General features: G+C 40.9%; 1 protein-coding gene across 1 annotated transcript; it reads left to right on the forward strand.

Moving 5' to 3' along the window:
* The first annotated feature begins 1,756 nt into the window (after window positions 1–1,756).
* Window positions 1,757–2,161, forward strand: LOC135473573 (coiled-coil domain-containing protein 126-like). The gene has a single exon (XM_064753429.1). It carries the CDS (start codon window positions 1,757–1,759, stop codon window positions 2,159–2,161), a length of 405 nt encoding a protein of 134 aa, XP_064609499.1.
* Window positions 2,162–19,785: the final 17,624 nt, after the last annotated feature.

The raw sequence follows: 19,785 nt of genomic DNA on the forward strand, positions 1-19,785 counted from the left end.
GTTTATACAAAGCCTGACTGCGATTGAAAGAGCGTATCTCTCTATTGAGAAAGTCTTTTTCCAGATCAAATTGCATGTGAACTAAATAAAATGAATGGGCCATATCGTTCCATATACATTTGTGCAAGTAACATGATTTCTGTATTCACTTGAGAATATCTTTAAGATGTGTGTTTAGTTTAAATACCTAGAATTTATTCATCTGGTAAAAGGTATATTTTAGTTACCGGTATTGTCTCTTGATTACATAGAGGTCGAGCTATACAGCGAAATATGTCACACGCTGAGATCATTGTGTCATGTACGAACGGATTGTTTATACGAACAGAGAATCTCATTTTCTGTATTCACCAGCTCATATTTCCTTGTATAATAATTTGCTTGAAGAAAGCAGATGCACTTGTGAAATTTATGTACGACAGAGAAATGAGAACTCTCTTGCCTGCGTCAAGCGCAGTAAAAGCCAGCAGCTGAATGTGAAACGCAGTCGTTTCGTAAAAGTAGGGTCGCTATTATAGTTAACATGAATAGAGAACATAGACAGGTCACAAAGAAATCACGACGACGGTAGGAATTAATAGGGGTATTTGTACTGTGTTATTGTAAACGATATGAATGTGTTAGTGTGGAGCGTATGGAGATCTTTATATAGAAAGAGAGCCACACCTGTATATGCACAGGCCTAGAGAGAAAACTGCAAAATACTTTGAGAAGTTTTCGAAAGGTGAAAGGTGTACACGGGTGAGACTTTTTCCGGATGAAGGCTATGTTGGTAAAGCATTAACACGCATCTGTCTCTATGACCCGCTTTAGTGCTGAAGCTGTCGCAACGTTCGCCTAGCGTGACTTCCTTTACGACATATGCACTGTATGTTGAACAGATACATATTTCACCGAGGTAAATGCGCTTGACGTAGCATTACAAAATGTTTTTAAAAAGGGCCCTGATAATATCTTTATTTCATCTGATTTGTTGTAGAGCTAAACGTCTTGCAAGGTTATTTGTTTTTCAGATTGCATGAATCACATGGCCTATTTGGTGTGAACTGATGTTCTCAACTAAACATGATGTCATTGTAAAGTCGATCAAAGACATTTTCTACGATATGTATTGATACACATGCAGCTTATCTAGTAGACAATATAATGTATAACACAACTTATTCATACTTAGTATATTAACCATTTTGCTGTAGGAGTCGTGTATGTTGTAACAATTTACATGATGGAACAGTTAGAATAAGCCAGTTACCCGTTCGGCAACTATCACACTGTCGTGTCTTTCTGGTTTTACTCTCGATGGACCGCTTTGAAGTCAATACACGCCCATGAATAACACACAGTATAATGTATGAAGCTCATTAGCTGATTACTTAACAACATTTTTTCTCTCTTTGTCATTTGCAGGAAAATAGCTGTGTACGATATCACCTGTGGGAACGGCACCGTATTGACCTGACCTGTAATTGATATGCAAATTTAGTGAGAGCACCGCCAAAGATAGTTCCGGAATTATTTTAACTGGAGTCAATAGCTTAACAGGGTTGATTACTCAAATACGGTTCAATTAAACTAGTCAACGATCTGCAAACAAAGGACGTCTTACACCAAGGCCTTCTGTAATTAACACCCCCAGAATTCAACACGGACTCCGTGATTGTGAATGTCAGCTGGCCTAGCTGGGATACTTGCCCCGGACTACATCAACCTACGGGGGGTGGGGAAATGAATTTAAGTGTTGGAGTAGTGTAACGTGATGTTTAAACTGAGCCGGCCTCGGGAGTTCGGGGCAGGGGTGTTTATCTTGACTGTGATATTCACCGTGATCAGCACCTTCTCTTTGCTCAGATTCCGATCACAGACGGCCAGTCAGCATTTGAGGCGAGAGATCTTGGAGCTGAGTGAGAAGTATGTGCTGGCCTTGATCCAAGAAGAGTCGGACGGTACCCCTGGAAGTTCTGTCGGCGGTGGGCCTCATTCAGGGGGTCAGTTCACACAACACGACCTTAGCCGGACGATCGCTGTTGTGCTTGAGGATGTCTTAACACGTTTAGAACATCTGGAACATGTAGTGAGGAACAAAACAAACTGCTCACAGCGACCGGATGTTGTCAACGATCCGGTAACGAACAAGATTGACTCGGATCATCCGAGCAGGTAGCGGGAATTCACTCTCGTACATCAGGCTGTCTTATTTATTTTTCTTCATTACGTTTTACATCGGAGTATACTCGTACTGTGATCGAACGTTTTATACTGCACTCTGCAGCCTTGGTAATAATTTACATTCACTGGCTGTGTTTTTTTTTATATGTATATGCCACTGTCTTCGTATATTTCGACTCCTTTTTTTTTACTGAACTCACTGCACATGCTGCCACGGTTAAGATGGTGCTCTTAACTGGTGATCCTCATGGTACCTCATTAACGAGCAACACCTGTAATCAGTCGTATATCAAAGCGCGTGCCGCCAGGTTCAAAGACATAGAATTCTGATATATCAGTGCGTGGAATTTCATCCAAATGTCAATACGCTGCACGAGTATTATCCACATCCACAAGGTTCGTTTAGTTTTATAACATGGTTATATGCTGTGTTGACATAAGGTTGTAAACACCTGAATATCCGAATGAGTACACAGCATTGTGTAATATCAGGCTATAAACGCCCGAGAACGATGTTAAATATACAACAACACGTAATTTTGACATCAGGCTCTAAACAAGGTGTTCGTATCCACATGGATGTATAACAACATGTAATGTTAACATCAGACTGTAAACGCCTGCATGGGCACTATGTTTGTATCCACATGGATATATAGCAACTTGTAATGTTAACATCAGGCTCTAAACACCTGAACAATATGCTCATATCCACATGGGCGTATAACAACGTGTAATGTTAACATTAGGCTGTAAATGCCTGCATGGGCACTATGTTTGTATCCTCATTGATATGCCTGCATGGGCATTAGTTTGTATACCCATGGATATGCGAGAAGACATAAATGATGTTAACGTCATGTGGTAAAGTACACGCTTGAAAACCGTATTTGTGTCTATGGGGTTGTGCGGTTAAGACATCTGAATGTAAAAATCAATTTGTAACCATATGTGCAAGATGTTTGTCTCCACGTATAACGCTGACACCATTTTTGTGTCTTGTGTGCATGGGCAGTTTTTGTCGCCGCGATATGGCTGCAAAATTGCCGATATGCGTAAAGCCATACTCATTCATTCATTGGCAATTATTGATCTTCCCTCTGTGCACATGAAGGCACGGTGTTTGTCTCCACAGGAACTAGCAATAATTCCAGCTACGTCTTAACGAGCCGCTCGAACAAGGCAATAAAGAGTTCTTTTACAATATGCCTGTTCTCGTCTGTGTTAGTTGGGACAACAAAACATCTCAGTTATCAATAGGTCTTTTCCGCTCTCCAAAGAAGGGACCGGGATTTATTCTAGTTTCGCAAAGTTCCTCTTTCACGAAGATGTCTTACTTGTACGATATCGCACACATAGGACAATGGTACTTTAATAGTGACGTACAAAATATCGTACGACAAATGCACGATAAAGAAAATGTCGTACGCGGCTAAGTGAAAGTGGCCCCTGGCCCCAGACCTGCCTTAAAAGCTTTGGTCTTACTACAGCCGTTTGACCTTTAACTAATGAGGTCGTGTGTTCGAAGCCAGCTCGCTAGTTGGTCTGCACCTTTAAGTCAGGAGGGTTGTCCGGTCCGGTTGATGAAGGGCGGTGGTTCACTCGGGACACTACGGCTTCCTTCACCCAATAACCATACCGCCATCGTGTAGCTGAAAAATTCGCTACACGTTAAACAAGAATCTAATGAATAAATACCTCTTCTTAAAATAGATTACAGTTGTTTGCGAAACTGGAAAAAATATCGCTTTTAAAAAATAAGCCCTAAATTTGGCCCACTTGGCTGATAATGTGTTCATGTCACATTTGTACGTGTGAAGAAAGCGTACGCAAATGGGTTGGTTTGAACTGATGCTATCAAGGACAATCTCGCATGCCAACTTGTGCCTCGGGAGTTATCCCCCCCCCCCTTCGCCAACTGCTGAAAGCACAGCCTATTGCTATGACTTCCACGTTATATTGCGTGAAGAATCGCTCAAAGTCACGAGCCATCATTGACAGTACAGTAGCACAGGAGCGCACTATGTTGATTATATAACATCTAAGGATGTAACCCTCTCTGAAAGTGACAGTTTCAATGCAAAATTTCCACCACCCCCCACCTCAACCTTCAGCCCGCAGGTGGAAATTTTCAATGGTAAATGTCAAATAAACTATATTTTACTTTTTGGAGTAATTTAAATTAGCTTAGAACATTTTACTTTAGGGGATCGTTTTAGACCAAGGGACAACTCTCTTCAACATTTAGATCATAAAAACAGACTGGGGGCCTCCGTGGCTCAGTCGGTTAGCGCGCTAGCGCAGCGTAGTGACCCAGAAGCCTCTCACCAATGCGGTCGCTGTGAGTTCAAGACCAGCTTATGCTGGCTTCCTCTCCGGCCGTACGTGGGAAGGTCTGCCAGCAACCTGCGGATGGTCGTGGGTTTCCCCCGGGCTTCGCCCGGTTTCCACCCACCATAATGCTGGCCGCCGTCGTATAAGTGAAATATTCTTGAGTACGGCGTAAAACACCAATCAAAAAAAAAAAAAAAAAAAAATAAAAACAGACTGGAGTTACCGTTATGCCAACACTGTTTATCTTATCTCCATGAGTCCTATCAACACTATATATAGCACTACAAGCTGTGTTGGGTGTACAGATCCTGACACCAGACTGAGGGGAATTAGGTACAACTAGTAATAAAAGGCCTTGCAAATGTATGTCCATATCTACTCATCGCGTTTTACTCATAATAAAATTTAAACAGCTTACAATAGATTATCCGTGATAAACAAGTTTCCGTATTAAACGACTGAGCTGAATCCACTGCGCTGCTTACAGGCAACTGAAACCTTTTTTTTAATTGAAAAAGAGGTGCGGGTAACTTGTTTAATTTATTTGTTTTTATCGGTAAGATCCACGTGAGGTTTACCACGTGGACAAATCGAAACTTTGGAGTTATTTCCCCTTGACCAACATTCTGTAGTAATTTCATTTTCAGCAAAGTTGGCTCTCATAAGCAAGGAGTGAGTGAGTGAGTGCTTGGGGTTTAACGTCGTACTCAACAATTTTTCAGTCATATGACGACGAAGGAATCATTAGGGTGCATGCACGTATAATGTGCCTCCTTGTTGCAGGACGGATTTCCACCGCTCTTTTATTTAGTGCTGCATCACTGAGACGACTTACCGAAGGCAAGTAAGCCGCCCCGCCCGAGCCATTATACTGATACGGGTCAACCAGTCGTTGCACTGTCCCCTTTATGCTGAACGCCAAGCGAGGAAGTTACAACTTCCTCTTTTAAAGTCTTAGGTGTGACTCGACCAAGGATTGATCCTGGATCTACCGGTCCCGAATCGGACGCTCTACCAACTGTGCTATCCGGGCCGGTTCATAAGCAAGGAAGATCACCGGTCCTGTAAGCAGAGACATAAGGTGGAAAAGATTGCTTGACCATGGTCTCAAACCCATGTGATACCGTAATAAGAGTTAAGATGTGGTTGCGAACATTGGGCTGGATGGGTTTTAAACCTTATCCGCATAGAACCACTTCATTCTACTAAATAAATAAATAGATAAATAAATAAATAAATAAATAAATATTAACCGTTGGTTGAAACAAATCATTGCAACAATGTATCATTAGATTCATCTTTCATAGATAGATATACAATATTGCCACGAATTTCTGCATTCAATGGTTATCATATATTTACATACTTATTAAACTGGAGTTTCCCCCAATATTAAAAGATATTTTGACCATAGTCAGATTTGTGAGTGAAGAAAAGTGGGTTGAAACATCGACACCTTGCCCTTGTGGATGACAAACTTCCCGCAACCGAACCAGTGCGAACTGGGTTCTAATCTGCAACCTATTTGGTGCTAGCTGAGCCTGAGCAGAATTTTAATGAATTGTCGTGCTAACAGACTGTTGTTATTTGTCATTATTTCCAAACGGAGGTATATATGTTTGGAATAACTAGCGATATTAGTTGTGTTAGTCTGTTCCTCAGTTCCCCAACCCACGCCATCGTTCAGATCTCTGATAAACTGCGGTATACACAGTGTATGCTTTTCCTTTTCTTCAAACAAATGCATTTGGCATGTTTGGCATGAGTCTGTTGAATCCACAGGCTATTGTAATCGACAAAACGTTAATCATTGTCTCTCTTGAAAACAGCACCACTTCTGTTTTCAAAGACTTTCAATTATACAAAATCACTCTAGTGTTTAAAATTATAAGCAATTTACTGCAGGGATTCTTGCTCACTTTCACACGTCGTTTCCTGATGTGCCTCTCGCCGCGCGGCCGCGTGACCAGAGACGATAATGTCTCAATATCGAAGCCGTTGTGTTTCGTGGCCGAGCATACATGTCCACGATTTTTATTTGCCCTAACCAATAACATAATCATAAAGGTAATTTCGACCTGGCTGCTTCGATGTTTCAAGTGTGATGTCGAGGAATGTCAATGACGAGCTCACGTGTTGTGGAATCAGATCGTGGTACAGCTAGCCTGACCCGCACGTGACCGGATAGAACTCGCCATTAATTATCATCCGGGCCTTTAGCTGGGAAATTCCCTGTCGTCGTCGTGACTTCACATGAAGGACTTACTTTACGAAAGCAAATGCCAGATATTAAGTGCACATCAGAGGATTTGAGGAAATAAAATGGAATTCTTAGCATATGGTCGATTGCATATAAGACCAAAAGTAGAACGACAGTTCCTTGTTGTCTCCATTCAGAAGACGTTTGGGTTTTCCAATAAAAGACGGATCCCCGCTGATCAAGCGGATAAAATTGAGCTCACATGTATTCTCTCTGACACCATGTCAGACACCATGGTGTCAGAATCTAGCTTCTAGCGTCCTTATTCCACAAGGCTTTCTGGATTCATTACATGAGTGTTCAAGTGACTTGTGACGTCTCATAAATTGTAAGTAACATCTCTGCATGTTTTTATCTAATTCTACTTAAGCCATGGTGCCAGAATCGATTAGATCCGCTGATTAACACATTCAAAAAATCATTCTGTTAATTTTAAAAGAAGTCTGTTCTCTAAGTGATGCTAGAATATATTCTGTCATTTTAACATAATGTTCTATCACAGTCAACCTAATATCCTGATATTCTAACAGAATCTTTATGTTGAATTAACAGAATATGTGTTACATCTAACAGAATATTCTGCTGCATTAGCAGAATACATTCTATGTCGCTCAGACGAGAGACAGCCTTTTGAAACTAACAGATTAATTTTTTCAGTGTATAACATAGCAAAGTTATTCCGAGAACTGAGGTTATGTGACAAGAAGTTGCATTTCAGCGCTTGTCAATGTTTTTGAAGAGGGAGTCGTCGTCAAGAGGTTATGATAAAAGTCTTTCACATGAGGTGCAGGTCCTGGGACAAGGAATTTCTAAATTCCCTATCTCATACTGGTCATGTAGCCCGTGGATCAGTTCGTTTTTTCTGACAGTCGAAACATCGTTCGGCCTGATAGGAATGGGTCACATGAAACTTTTTACCCAAAACACAAAATTAAAATCTCGCAAGAGAAAAGATGTGTCCTTTTCGCCCAGTGGCATCAGTTATCAACCAGTTAAATATCTGACTGTGACAGTTTGAAATGACAGCAACAAGGAGTCGTCGAGTGATAAGATTAGCACCTTGGAAATATTGGTATTTGCATGAGCTTCTCTCACCCCAATTGAATAAATCTGGCGTGTGCGCCGTTGAGCTTGCCTGTTTACTACGTTCATTGTTTTTCACGTGCTATCGTTCATTGGGCCTTTGTGATTATAAATATAAGCGTCATGTCCGACATTCATATACCATTCGTAGTCCGCAAAAGGCGTTCCAAGTCGATAATCGCAAGATCCATTTCCAAAATAACGTTTAACTGTAGCCCCCAAAGACAAAGATATGTAAGAAATTATACAAATAGGAAATAAAGCCGGTAAGACACAAGAGAGAAGCCGTCATCAGTTTTCAATGATGCCGGGCAGACAATGAATATTCCAGGCATGAATTCCATATCAAAGTTCAAATTCGTAGTCCGTGAATGAGTTCCAGGTCAAATAACAATTAAACAAGTATCTCAGCTATAGGATCTATAAGCTATAGGATCTTTATGCAGTCTAACTCTTGATAAACAGCACTTGATTTCCACCAATATAGCTTGAAAATCTAATCACAGAAAAGATTGTCAATGTAGATGGTTTTCCCCTGTCCAAACGTTTTTCTTCATGTGCCCATGCTATCGTAGAAGGATGGAGTTGCGCATTTTGTAATAGAATAATGCATTGTTAAAAAGAACAAACAAAACACGAGCACAAGGTCTTGTTAGTCGATCCAAGCTTGTGCTCCTGCGGATTTTGTCCAAAATGTGATGTTCTGTGTTAAATCACCCCTTTACACCACTGTATAAGCGCGCAGTGATACAATATAGCAGTTCGCGTCCAAGATGCCAGCCCAACAAAATGTGTTCTGATGTTATAGCTTATGCTATCACAGTTTATGAAGTAGTTATATACAGCAAATTGGCGACGAGGACGAGATCTGCCTAGGAAATGGACGGACTCGAGCTCCGCTAGACCAGACAGGGCGACACGACTGGGAACAGCCTGAAACGGTGTTTGACAGCGCAACCACGTGCGTTACACGCAACAACAACACCGGAGCTCTGCGAACTTACTGTAAGTTGTGAACTTTCATCGTAATATTTTGCCGAATAGCAGGTCTTATCGGTCACATTGGACCGTTTAATGAAAGTGATGATGACTGGGAATCCTACAATGAGAGCCTGGAGCAGTATTTCATTGTAAATGAAATTTCTAACGAAATAAAGTCCCAGCTCTTCTAAGCTTGATTGAAAGCAAGACATATACGTTTGTAGTAGTTTGTGTGCAAAACATACAAACCAGCCACGAAATCCTTCCAACAACTGGTGTAACTTTTAGGGAACCATCTCAATCCAAAGCCTAGTGCTATTTCGCAGCGTTGCAGACTTCAGAAGCCAAACAGCTCGATCGTGTGTCAATTTCTGATTATGTTGCTGAAGTACGTAAACTTTAACAACACTGTGAGTTCGGTGATAGCCTAAGCGAGATGCTACGTGATAGGCTAGTATCAAGAATCCGTATTGAGAACATTCAGAAACGCCTATTTTCTGAACGTGAGCTAACATTTCAAAAAGCTGTCGACATAGTAATTACTATGGAGGCCGCTGCCCAGGATGTTTCAGAGATGCGAAATGAGGCCAGTGAAGTAGACAAGTTTAATCGCAAGCCTAAACGTGAGATGTCAGAAAGGAAACATGATAAAAGTTCAGCTACCTCAACAGCCAGATCAGCGAAAATTGCTTCGCATGTAGACGAAAACATGACCCTGATAAGTGTTACTTTCGAGATTAGGAATGTCATGCGTGCCACAGAAATGGGCACATGGCAAAATACTGTCCGAATAAGCGCAAGAACAAAAAAAATCAAAGGGATCTGTTGAAGTTGTTAACAAAGATTCTGACAGTGACCTAGGTGAAATTGCCAGTTTGTGTTTCAGTATATTTGGCAAAGCTGATCAGGTCATCTGGGTGTATCCAAAGGTGTCCGGAATTAAACTGGACATGGAGATAGATACTGGTACTGCAGTTTCAGTTATATCTTTGGCTGACTACAAAAGACTGTATGAGCATCTGAAACTAAAATCGTCTTCAGCAATCTCCGGAACATACACTGGTGAAGAGATTCAGCTAGATGGGAAATTATGTGTATCTGTAGAGTGCGGTGGTGAAACACGTAACTTAGGCTTGTATGTGGTAAACACTAGTGGACCAGCATTATTTGGCCGAGACTGCTGAGAGCAATCTCAGATTTGTTCACTGATGAGATTTTGTCTGCCTAACACTAAAATTGTGTTAAAGGACAATAGTAAACCAGTTTTTTTCAGGCTGGGCAAACCCCATTTGATTTGAAACCTGAAACTGAGACTGAACTTAAACGTCTTGAAGACTCTGGAATTCTTAGTAAAGTTCAGTGGAGTGAATAGGTTTCTCCTATAGTGCCTGTTGTTAAACGCAATGGCTCTGTAAGAATTTGTGGTGATGGTGTCAGTCAATCCACAACTGAAAGTTGATAAGTATCCACTTCCAACAACAGAAGAAACTCTCACTAAACTGTCAAAAGTCTTTTCAAAGATAGTCTTACACCAAGCATATCGCTATATGGAGATTGATAATGAGTGTAAGAAATACCTTATTAACGCACACTTAGGCTTATACCAGTACAGACTGGTGTTTGGCATATCATCTGCCCCAGCGCTTTGGATGATGCCCATTGTATTTTGAACGACATTATCATGGCAGGTGAATCTGAACATCAGAACTTGGCCATTGTAGAAATGGTTTTTCAACGTTTGAAAGACAATAACCTTCGCATTAACTCAGGTAAGTGTGAATTCTTGAAATCTACAATAACCTATTGTGGTCACGAAATCTCTGCTGACGGTATAGGGAAGACAACCCAGAAAGTAAGGGCCATGGTAGAAGCGCCACGCCCACATGACGTGCCACAGTTACGATGTAGTAGCTTACATTTCAACTTACTACAGTCGGCGAGATGAACTGTCGGTGTATAACGGCTGCTTGTTATGGGGTATCCGGGTGATTGTGCTGTTGCCGGTACGTTCCCGTGTTCTTCAGGAACTGGGTGTTGGTCACCCGGGTGTAGTTAAGATGAATGCCTTGGCCCGTAGTTATGTTTGGTGGCCTGGTATTGACTGTGACATTGAGAAAACTGTTAAGCAGTGTTCGGGATGTCAATTCCATCAGGAAATTTCCCAGACAGTCCCACTGCATTCATGGGAGTGGCCATCCCATCCCAATGTCAAGTTGTCAAAAAACCTTCTTTCGTATGGAAATACGCCTCATACTAGGACTACGGAGAGTCCAGCGCGAATTTTCATGGGGAGACAACTCCGTAGTAGGCTGGACGCATTAAAATCTGACATAAGGAAACGTGTGAATGATAAAGCGTACCAGCAGTCCTTGTGGGAGAGACAGTGCTTGTTAGTGATTACCATGGAAACCAGAAATGGGTCACTGGTGTGATTCAGGATAGACTTGGGCCAGTGAACTATTCCTTTATAGTAGATAACATGACTTGAAAACGCAATGTAGATCAGATACGCAGTACCAAGTTACCTGTTACTCTGCGTTTGCCAGCGCATGATCCAGTAATTGTGCCAACCTATCGCGATTCGTTGCAGGACAGTGTTCCTAAACCAATACCATCCGAACTGGCTGCACCGAACCATGTAGATAAATCTATCTCTGATCCCATACCAGTTAATGTGTTTCGCCATGAAACTGAGAGACACTACCCATTGAGACAGAGAAAACCACCAGACAGGTTAGATTTATGATCACTGTGTTAGGGGCAGAATAATCCCCTGTGAACACCAAGCCAGGGTAGGTTTCACCCCTGTGCTTTTCAGTACATCTGTAATGATGACTTGTTGAACTGTTTCTTGACTACTAATAAAGTTGATGAACATTTGACTTTCAAGTCGGATTCGTTGATCTACAGTTTCGATCCCTTGTTTATTTTATGTTGAGAGTTCGTTGGGCAACATTGTTATGTAACACATTGTATTGTGGTTCTAATCCAAGCGTGAGGAGATGTGATGTTCTGGGTTAAATCCCTGCTGACACACCACTGTATATGCGCGCAGTGATACAATAAAGCAGTTCGTGTCCAAGATGGCAGCCCAAAGAAATGTGTTCTGTTGTTATAGCTCATGCTAGCACAGTTTATCAGGTAGTTTTATACAACACAGATGACATGCAACTAAAAACGGCTAAACCGGGAATGGTTTTTTGATGGGTTTATACCAGTAAGCATATAGGATCGATGTGATAGGTTGCTTTTTCTACTTCTTTTGTAATCATTCATTTACCATTCGCAAAACCATAAGGATACGTTCCGAGTCGATAATCACACGGATCATTTCCAAAGCTACCTAAAACACCAGTGCCCAAAGGATTGTATGTTAGAAATAATATATAAACACTACATAAAGCTGATAACATTGCAAAGAAGCAGTCGCCAGTTATCACTGATGCAGGTATGAGGGTCTAATAAACATTGACATCCAACTCAAATTTCAAACGTTTGTGAATATTTGTCCAGGTCGAACAAAAATACAGGCCTCTTGCTCACGCTTTGATTGTGGCTGTTCATAAAAGCATCCTGTTCATGGAATAAACATGAATACTTATACAGCCCCGGGTTAAGCGAAAACAGATTCAGGTACATGTATATGACAATAATGAAACAGATTGCGACAGATCATGAATGCTTTGTTCGTATTTGCATACCAGATAGCTAAACGTTAGAATTTTACAAAAAAACTTAGGTTGAGGGCGTTAGACGGAGTGCCCTTGGCACACTATATATATATATATATATATATATATATATATATATATATATATATATATATATATATATACGCCAAAGGCACTTTGGTATGCTGCTAGAAATCCCATACTCACCAACGCTTCTAAAGTACCCAATACACTATGATTGGACATGCAATATATTAACTTTGCATCGGACTTTTGCTATAAAACCCCCGATAACCTTTAACAGAAGCCGATACTTGAATTCAAAGTAAACAGATTTGACCTGATTTAAACACAGTTCTTAGCTGTACATATCCCTGTTGGCCTTTGATAATGTTAACCTGTACAAAATATGTGGCAAGTTTTATCACATAAGTCGGTCGTTTATGTGTCATTGGAGGACAAGTGACAGCTATAAGAAATGATATATTCCGAGTTGCTCTGTTCTACGCCTTACAATATAATATCGAACTGAACGTGAGCCATATGGATGCTTTCTTTCTGAAGTTCTTGTGCGGGCTGCCATACAACAAAAGAGGGCTTCTACAATTCCTTCTGCTACGTGCTTCCGGAATATAAAGTCAAACAGCAGAGAATGTAGTCGAGGCTTTTAAGTTGATTGCTGGTTGACGTATCGATTATTCAGGTTTCAAATTACAGGCAATGAATTCAGTTTAGAGTCAGTGTACTCTAATTGCTATAATACATGCCACATCGTAACAACGTTCTTTTGAGCAGTTTCCAATGTGAATAACTTTGGTATAGAAAGTAGTGGTAATATTTCCTTTTGACCTTGGTAACTACATTCATATAAGCGGACAACTAAACAGGCTGAAGCCTTGGATGCTTGATGCTTCGCAAATGATAGGATGGCATCTTGAAAAATGGTCGTCAAAATAACACAAAACCAAATGTAAAAAGGACTTATGTTTTACGTCTGTAACCTGTTCACGAATATTTTAAAATACCTACCATACTCTTAGAAACTTATCTCTGCAAACTAATTTCTCTCCAATTTCCCATGATAGCGCCTTATTGCCTTGTAGAGTTGACCTTTATCAGGGAACAACACTTCATGCTTATTCCGTGCCATCCATCAACCATTGTTTGACTCATATCGCCAATTATGAGAAGTCGGTACCTCTTGTGTCTTTGAGAACGGTTGATAGTGCCTTGGTAAATGACGTTCGATATCATCGTTTATAAAAAGGACATGAATAATTCATAATGTCCAATCGGCATTGAGAGGACGGAGGCCCTTCACACTTCGACAGAGAGCGGTAGGACAAACAGATCAGGTACCGCAAGTCTGTACAAATCTCTCATCAATTTGAGCAGATATCTGAACACACCGCTTTCCTTCACATGGCATGGACACCTAGGAACGTACCATTTTTGTACTCTCATCGTCTTAGGGAAAATCACTCTAGAACAGGTGCGTTTTCAAGCCTTACTCAAGAATATTTGACCTATACGAGGGCGGCCTGCATTATGGTTGGAGGAAAGCGGGAGCGCTCGGCGAAGCCCAATATCATACGAGGTTGCGTTGTGACCTTCCCACTTACAATCAGAGACAAAGCCAGCACGCAGCCAGACAAACGTAGAATGTCCATGTCATTAGATCAGTTGTCCTATCACCCAACCCTGGCCAATAAAAGATCATTCAAATCTCAAATGATAGGGCACATGACGTGAATGTTCACAGATTAATTATTTGGGGAACAAGATGACCATGTAAAATGTTATCTCAGTGAAAGGCATCAGGATGATAGAATGCTGTGATTAGCTTGCATCATTTCTCAGTGTTATGTACGATCAAATTAATCAGTAGTCAGGCGGAAGAGGAGCATCCAAAACTATTTCAGGAAGAGGGAAAGAGACCTTTGATGTATTAAGCATGAAATCTTTAAATATAAATATTGTCAATTTCCAAACATCTTATTAATCATGAGACCAACTCTTGTTTGACTGGAGAATAACGCGCTTGGGAAACCCCCGTCAAGTATTTTCCCTTTGGCACTGGAAAAAGCCCACGTCGCTGTTCCCAATATGGCGCCACCCTATGACTACAAACCAAGTCATCGCTTATACGCTGGTATCTGGAATTGTTGAATTACTTCTTCCCCTGAAACAGAAGGTTATTATGCGAGGTGTAATAACAGCCGTATATTCATGATTCCAATCAATCTTCTCCACCGACAGGTATCCACTGTGAAGCGAATACCGAGAGTTTCCAGGAAACGCTTTCACTTTTAGTACCGGAAGGTTTCAAGACAGCTGTTATATCGAGCAAGATACAAATCAAACCATGATAGAATCTAGCATTTGATGGCCTTGTCGCAGGGGTAAACATCTAAATCTCCAGTGATCATTGAAAACGGGCGTCTCACCGCTGCCCAGATTCATGGCGAATTCTGGTCACCCTGGCGCCAAGCATTTGTTCACATTGACAACATGATTGCCTTGTCCTTCAAAAACAGCCTTTTTATTCCAATAAATCTCATAAAGTCCAACTGATTAGGGGCTAGGGTTGAATTAACGACTGTCAGTCTCTATGTCGGGATACCAGTGCAGAATTTCACACGATGCAAGTTCATTGGGTTGCGTTCATTCTTTGCAGAAAGGTGTGTGTGCTACATTGCGTTTTCACAGCAGGACTGTCATATAGAGCAAGTATATATGTCATATATGCAGTATATATATATATATATATATATATATATATATATATATATATATATATATATATATATAAATTGAGTGATTCTAGACCAGTGACATCTAATAAATTGCAATTAACATAACTGCATTATATTTTCATTTTAATCTAACTCCGTTAAAGTCATAGTGCTAGGAGGCGTGTAATTTGCTGCTATTTATGCGTTAACATGAAGAGTTAGAATAAAACGTTGACTGAGGTAATTTGACAAGATGCCGCATTTCACCGGTTACGTATGACCGTTTTCCACCCATCACACTGTCATCGCTGATATCGTTTTATTCTCTGTGCTGTGCGTCTCAGCACATTGTTTACATACCGTTATATGATATTGTACCTTCACTCTGAGTGGTTGAAGTGTAAAGGAATGAATTATATGTGTAAAAGGCATCTTTGATATTTCTTTATTTGTTTATTTGATGGGCATTCACGCCTTACTCAAGACTATTTCACTTATTCCACCACCCCCAGCACTGTGGTGGGGGGAAAACGAACAGAGCCCGGGGGAAACCCACGACCAACCGCAGGCTGCTAAGAGATCTTCCCATTTACTACCGGCGAGGAAGTTGGACTCAAACTCACAGGTCATTGCGCCGCGCTGGCGTGCTAAGCCCTCGGCCAAGGAGGCACAGTCTTTGATATTGCTTAACACTGAAAGACTTCAGTGATCTCCCTTTGACATTGATGTCGACGAGTGCTTAAATTGGTTCTACATACCTCGCACGGACAACGTCATCTCGCCATAGATACTGTAATTAAGGCCTGTACTGTTGAAAAAATTCTTATATCTCAATGGCACTGCGCGAAAGTTTGGAGATATATATTTATTTATTTAAATTGACAAATCTATTACATAAACAGTAATGAAAACTGTGCCCTCGTGTAAGGAATATAACTTGTTTTGTTACCCGTTCACCAAACTGCCTCGGTCTAAGCGGCAAAAGACTTCCACCATGCTGAGCAGGGAATTCGTAAAGTGGTCACATGTCTACTCCTGACACCCTCTCCTGGAATTATCCATCCTTTCATACTCCTTACAGCGCATGTGTCGCTCGCGACGATCGCTTTACGTCACTACCACCACTGGCAAATTTTATACAGAAATCGTGAACAACGACCTCTGGGGTTAAGGTGATGGAGCAGAAAGTGATCTCAGAAAACACAAACCTTTCATCCTTTGTTTCTATTAATACTAAATATAGATGCATTATCTTTATTTGAAATGTGCCCATAATGGTTCCAATGAACACCTGATACAATTTTATTGATGAATACTAAATGTAGGTCCGCGAAAGAATGTCAGTGATGAGGCCAAGTCTAAATTTGCCAACTCAGTCGCACTGGCTCCAAAGGTCAGTTTGCCTAGTGCTATTAATGATGTAAAGGAAACGTCGAGAGCGGCGTACACGCTGTAATGAGTATGCCACACTCTTTACAACATATACCCGTGTCATTCGAGACTTTCGTCCATGCTAATCACCTTTCACTGGCCAAAAATTACGCAGCTAGTCAGCTTTGTCTTTCCAATTCACATTATCTGTTAAACAGTGCATTAATTTTATTGTTGTTGTACATGAAAAAAGTAAAAATACGTGAATAACTTTTGATATGAATCAGTGCCTGAGCTTTGTGACAGTCGCATGCTTTATCCGTGATCCCGATCTATTAGGGTTTCGTTTCCTCCGACGATAATCGTATTACACTGTCGTATAAGTGAAATATTCTTGAGTACAACGTAAAAACATAATTTGAAATAAATAAATCATTTGGGTTTCTTTGATACCAGTTTCAATAAATGTTGACCGAAACACATCAAAAATTAACTGAGAAAATTTGTATATTTATAACATGCATATAAAACTTTTATGAAGCGGTTTAAATAAGATTACGTTCGTTCCTTACGTCTGCATGTATGTATGCTTTGCTTTTTTCGTCGTGCTTAGAAATTTTTTAATTAACAATTTTTCAGTCATACAACACAAAGGAGTGAATATGTGTGTGTGCATGTATACTGTGTCTTCTTTTGATAGGGGGAGTCCATGCTGCCAAGGTGAAGCCGTCATTGAGGTATCAGGCTGTGTATCAGACACTAGACATGACACCAACTAATCACATTATACGGACACCGGGCCAACCAATCCGGTTTCCTTGCTTTCCCTTGTCAGTATGAAGCGTCAAGCGAAGCCGCAAAGAAATAGCAGTTTTAAAGTCTTTGGTATGACCTGACCCGGATTTGATCACGGGATCTCCTGATTTCGGTGTGGACGCTCTTACCATCAGCCACCGAAGCGGTAAATGGTTATTTAGACCAAGTTCGTTGAGGGTTGGGAGGGGGGGTAGGTGCTCATAAATGTACTTGTTTTCGTGAGAGGCCTATTGGCCGAATGGTTGACATTAATTGCTGCTCGGTGCCTGACATCATTAGTTTGAAACCCGGATTGGTGTCAGGCACGAGACAGTCTCTAATTTAATCAGAAAATGTACATTACAAGTAACGATAATATCGTTATGTCAGTTCAGATGTTAGCTCTAGAATTAAAAGCCTCCCTACTTTCATTGTGGATCTAAGAAAGGCGGCTGACAATGTATGTACCCGGTGGTTTCCACCATTCAGAAACACGATCTTTGTGGTTTTCTCTGTCTATAAATCTGACTTCCAGCATTTACATGTATTCGGGAGAATACTTGATCATATCGCAAATACTCATGAAACAAATCAGAGAGAGTTCGTTATTTGGTGTGAAATGCAACTGCATGCACGACCTGTTCTGTTATTTTATGACAATATTTGTTTGTCGTACATCTATCAAGTATCCTGATCACTGGTTAATTGTCATTTTCATCAAACTTTTCACTTTTGATGTACAGGTATCGGATAGTTTATTTTTTATCCCTTCTGATTTAAATCAAAACCGATTAGTGCAATTCCCTACCGTTTATAAGAGTGAGTGAGTGAGTGAGTGCTTGGGATTAACGTCGTACTTAACAAGGAATCCTTAGAATGCATTCAATGTGCCTCCTTGTTGCAGGACGGATTTCCACTGTTCTTTTATCCAGTGCTGGTTCACTGAGACGCCTTACCGAAGGCAAGTAAACTGCCCCGCCCGAGGCATTATACTGATACGGGTCAACCAGTAGTTGCACTATCCCCTTACGCTGAACGCCAAGCCAGGCAGCTGCAATTCTCTCTTTTAAAGTCTTAGGTGTCTCAGAATTAACCCAGACCTACCGCTCCCGAAGCGGATGCTCTACCAACTGTACTAGCGGGGCCCGGTACAAGAGATGTGACAGTTTTATGGTAGACCCCAAAATTCCAAATTCTGCATATTTTCATATTCCATTTATTTCAGGTGTTTTACGCCTTACTCAAGAATAATTCATATTGCGAGAATTTCCAACACCACATTATACTGCTTAATATTTGCATGTGTCTGCTTTAAACACAGGCACTGATCACTTTTACTTTTCATTTTATTATGCTTCAGTAAGACAGTTTTTGAGTTATTTTTACACTAGTATATGTAATACACGAAGTAGTAAAATTGAAATTACTCACTCAGATTTTGAAATAAAAGAAAAACGCAGAATTCCCCATTTTTTAGCTAATAGTATCCCTCATGGCAGAGGTAATCTCCAAATGACATAATCACCTTCCAACAATTTGTTCAGAATACAACTGGCTGACACGCTCAGACACTTCAGTGTATTTACTTGGATTGCCACGCCAATGCATCTTGGGGTTTGCAGACACTCAGTAAAGCACTTCCGCTTTATGTAGTAAAAGTCCCACGTCATCCGATTTGTTGGCTCTACAAGTCCCGTGACCACACTCAGCCAATCGCCTTCTTCGCGAATCGATGTCGCCGGCCATGCAGAACACATCCGTCCTGGCAGAAGAGACTTCGCAACAGGAATTCCAAATATTTCAATTTCAGAAAACCCGTTATTTTTACGTGTGTAAACAGACACAACCGTTATCTTCACACAGTTTGCGACGACAGGATCGAAAGTGAAATCACCAGCCCATTGGTGACCAGAACCAACATTATTCAGGGTTACCGTTATAGTCGAACCTTCACTGCAGCTGCAGTTCTTTGTTTTTTTCCCAATAGTTTTCACGGTCCATCACCCGTATTCTTCTGATGAGAAAGAGTTGATCAAACTGAAGCGATAGCCACATGCCCACACCTTCATACCTGCTCGCATAATCTGTGCTGAGAATTCCATCCACAGCTCTCTCACATCTAAACGCACCAGAATGTCCTGTTGACGCACAGCATATAGCTCCTTTGGCTACGTTGATCTCCTGTGGCTGTGTTTTGCGGGAAAATGTATAGTTCAACAGAATATAAAAGATGGCCATTTTTTCAGCGATCCTCAGAATTACACCTCTATGGACAGATATGAAGACGCTACCAAGAAATTCGAGTTTTACCGACGGATTGTCATGTACATATATGGTGGGTGTCCAGAATCAAACCTGGGGGACTGCAGAAATGTGTCGCGTGTGGTTC

This window comes from Liolophura sinensis, chromosome 8, assembly GCF_032854445.1.
Source record: "Liolophura sinensis isolate JHLJ2023 chromosome 8, CUHK_Ljap_v2, whole genome shotgun sequence".
Classification (NCBI taxonomy): Eukaryota; Metazoa; Mollusca; class Polyplacophora; order Chitonida; family Chitonidae; genus Liolophura; species Liolophura sinensis.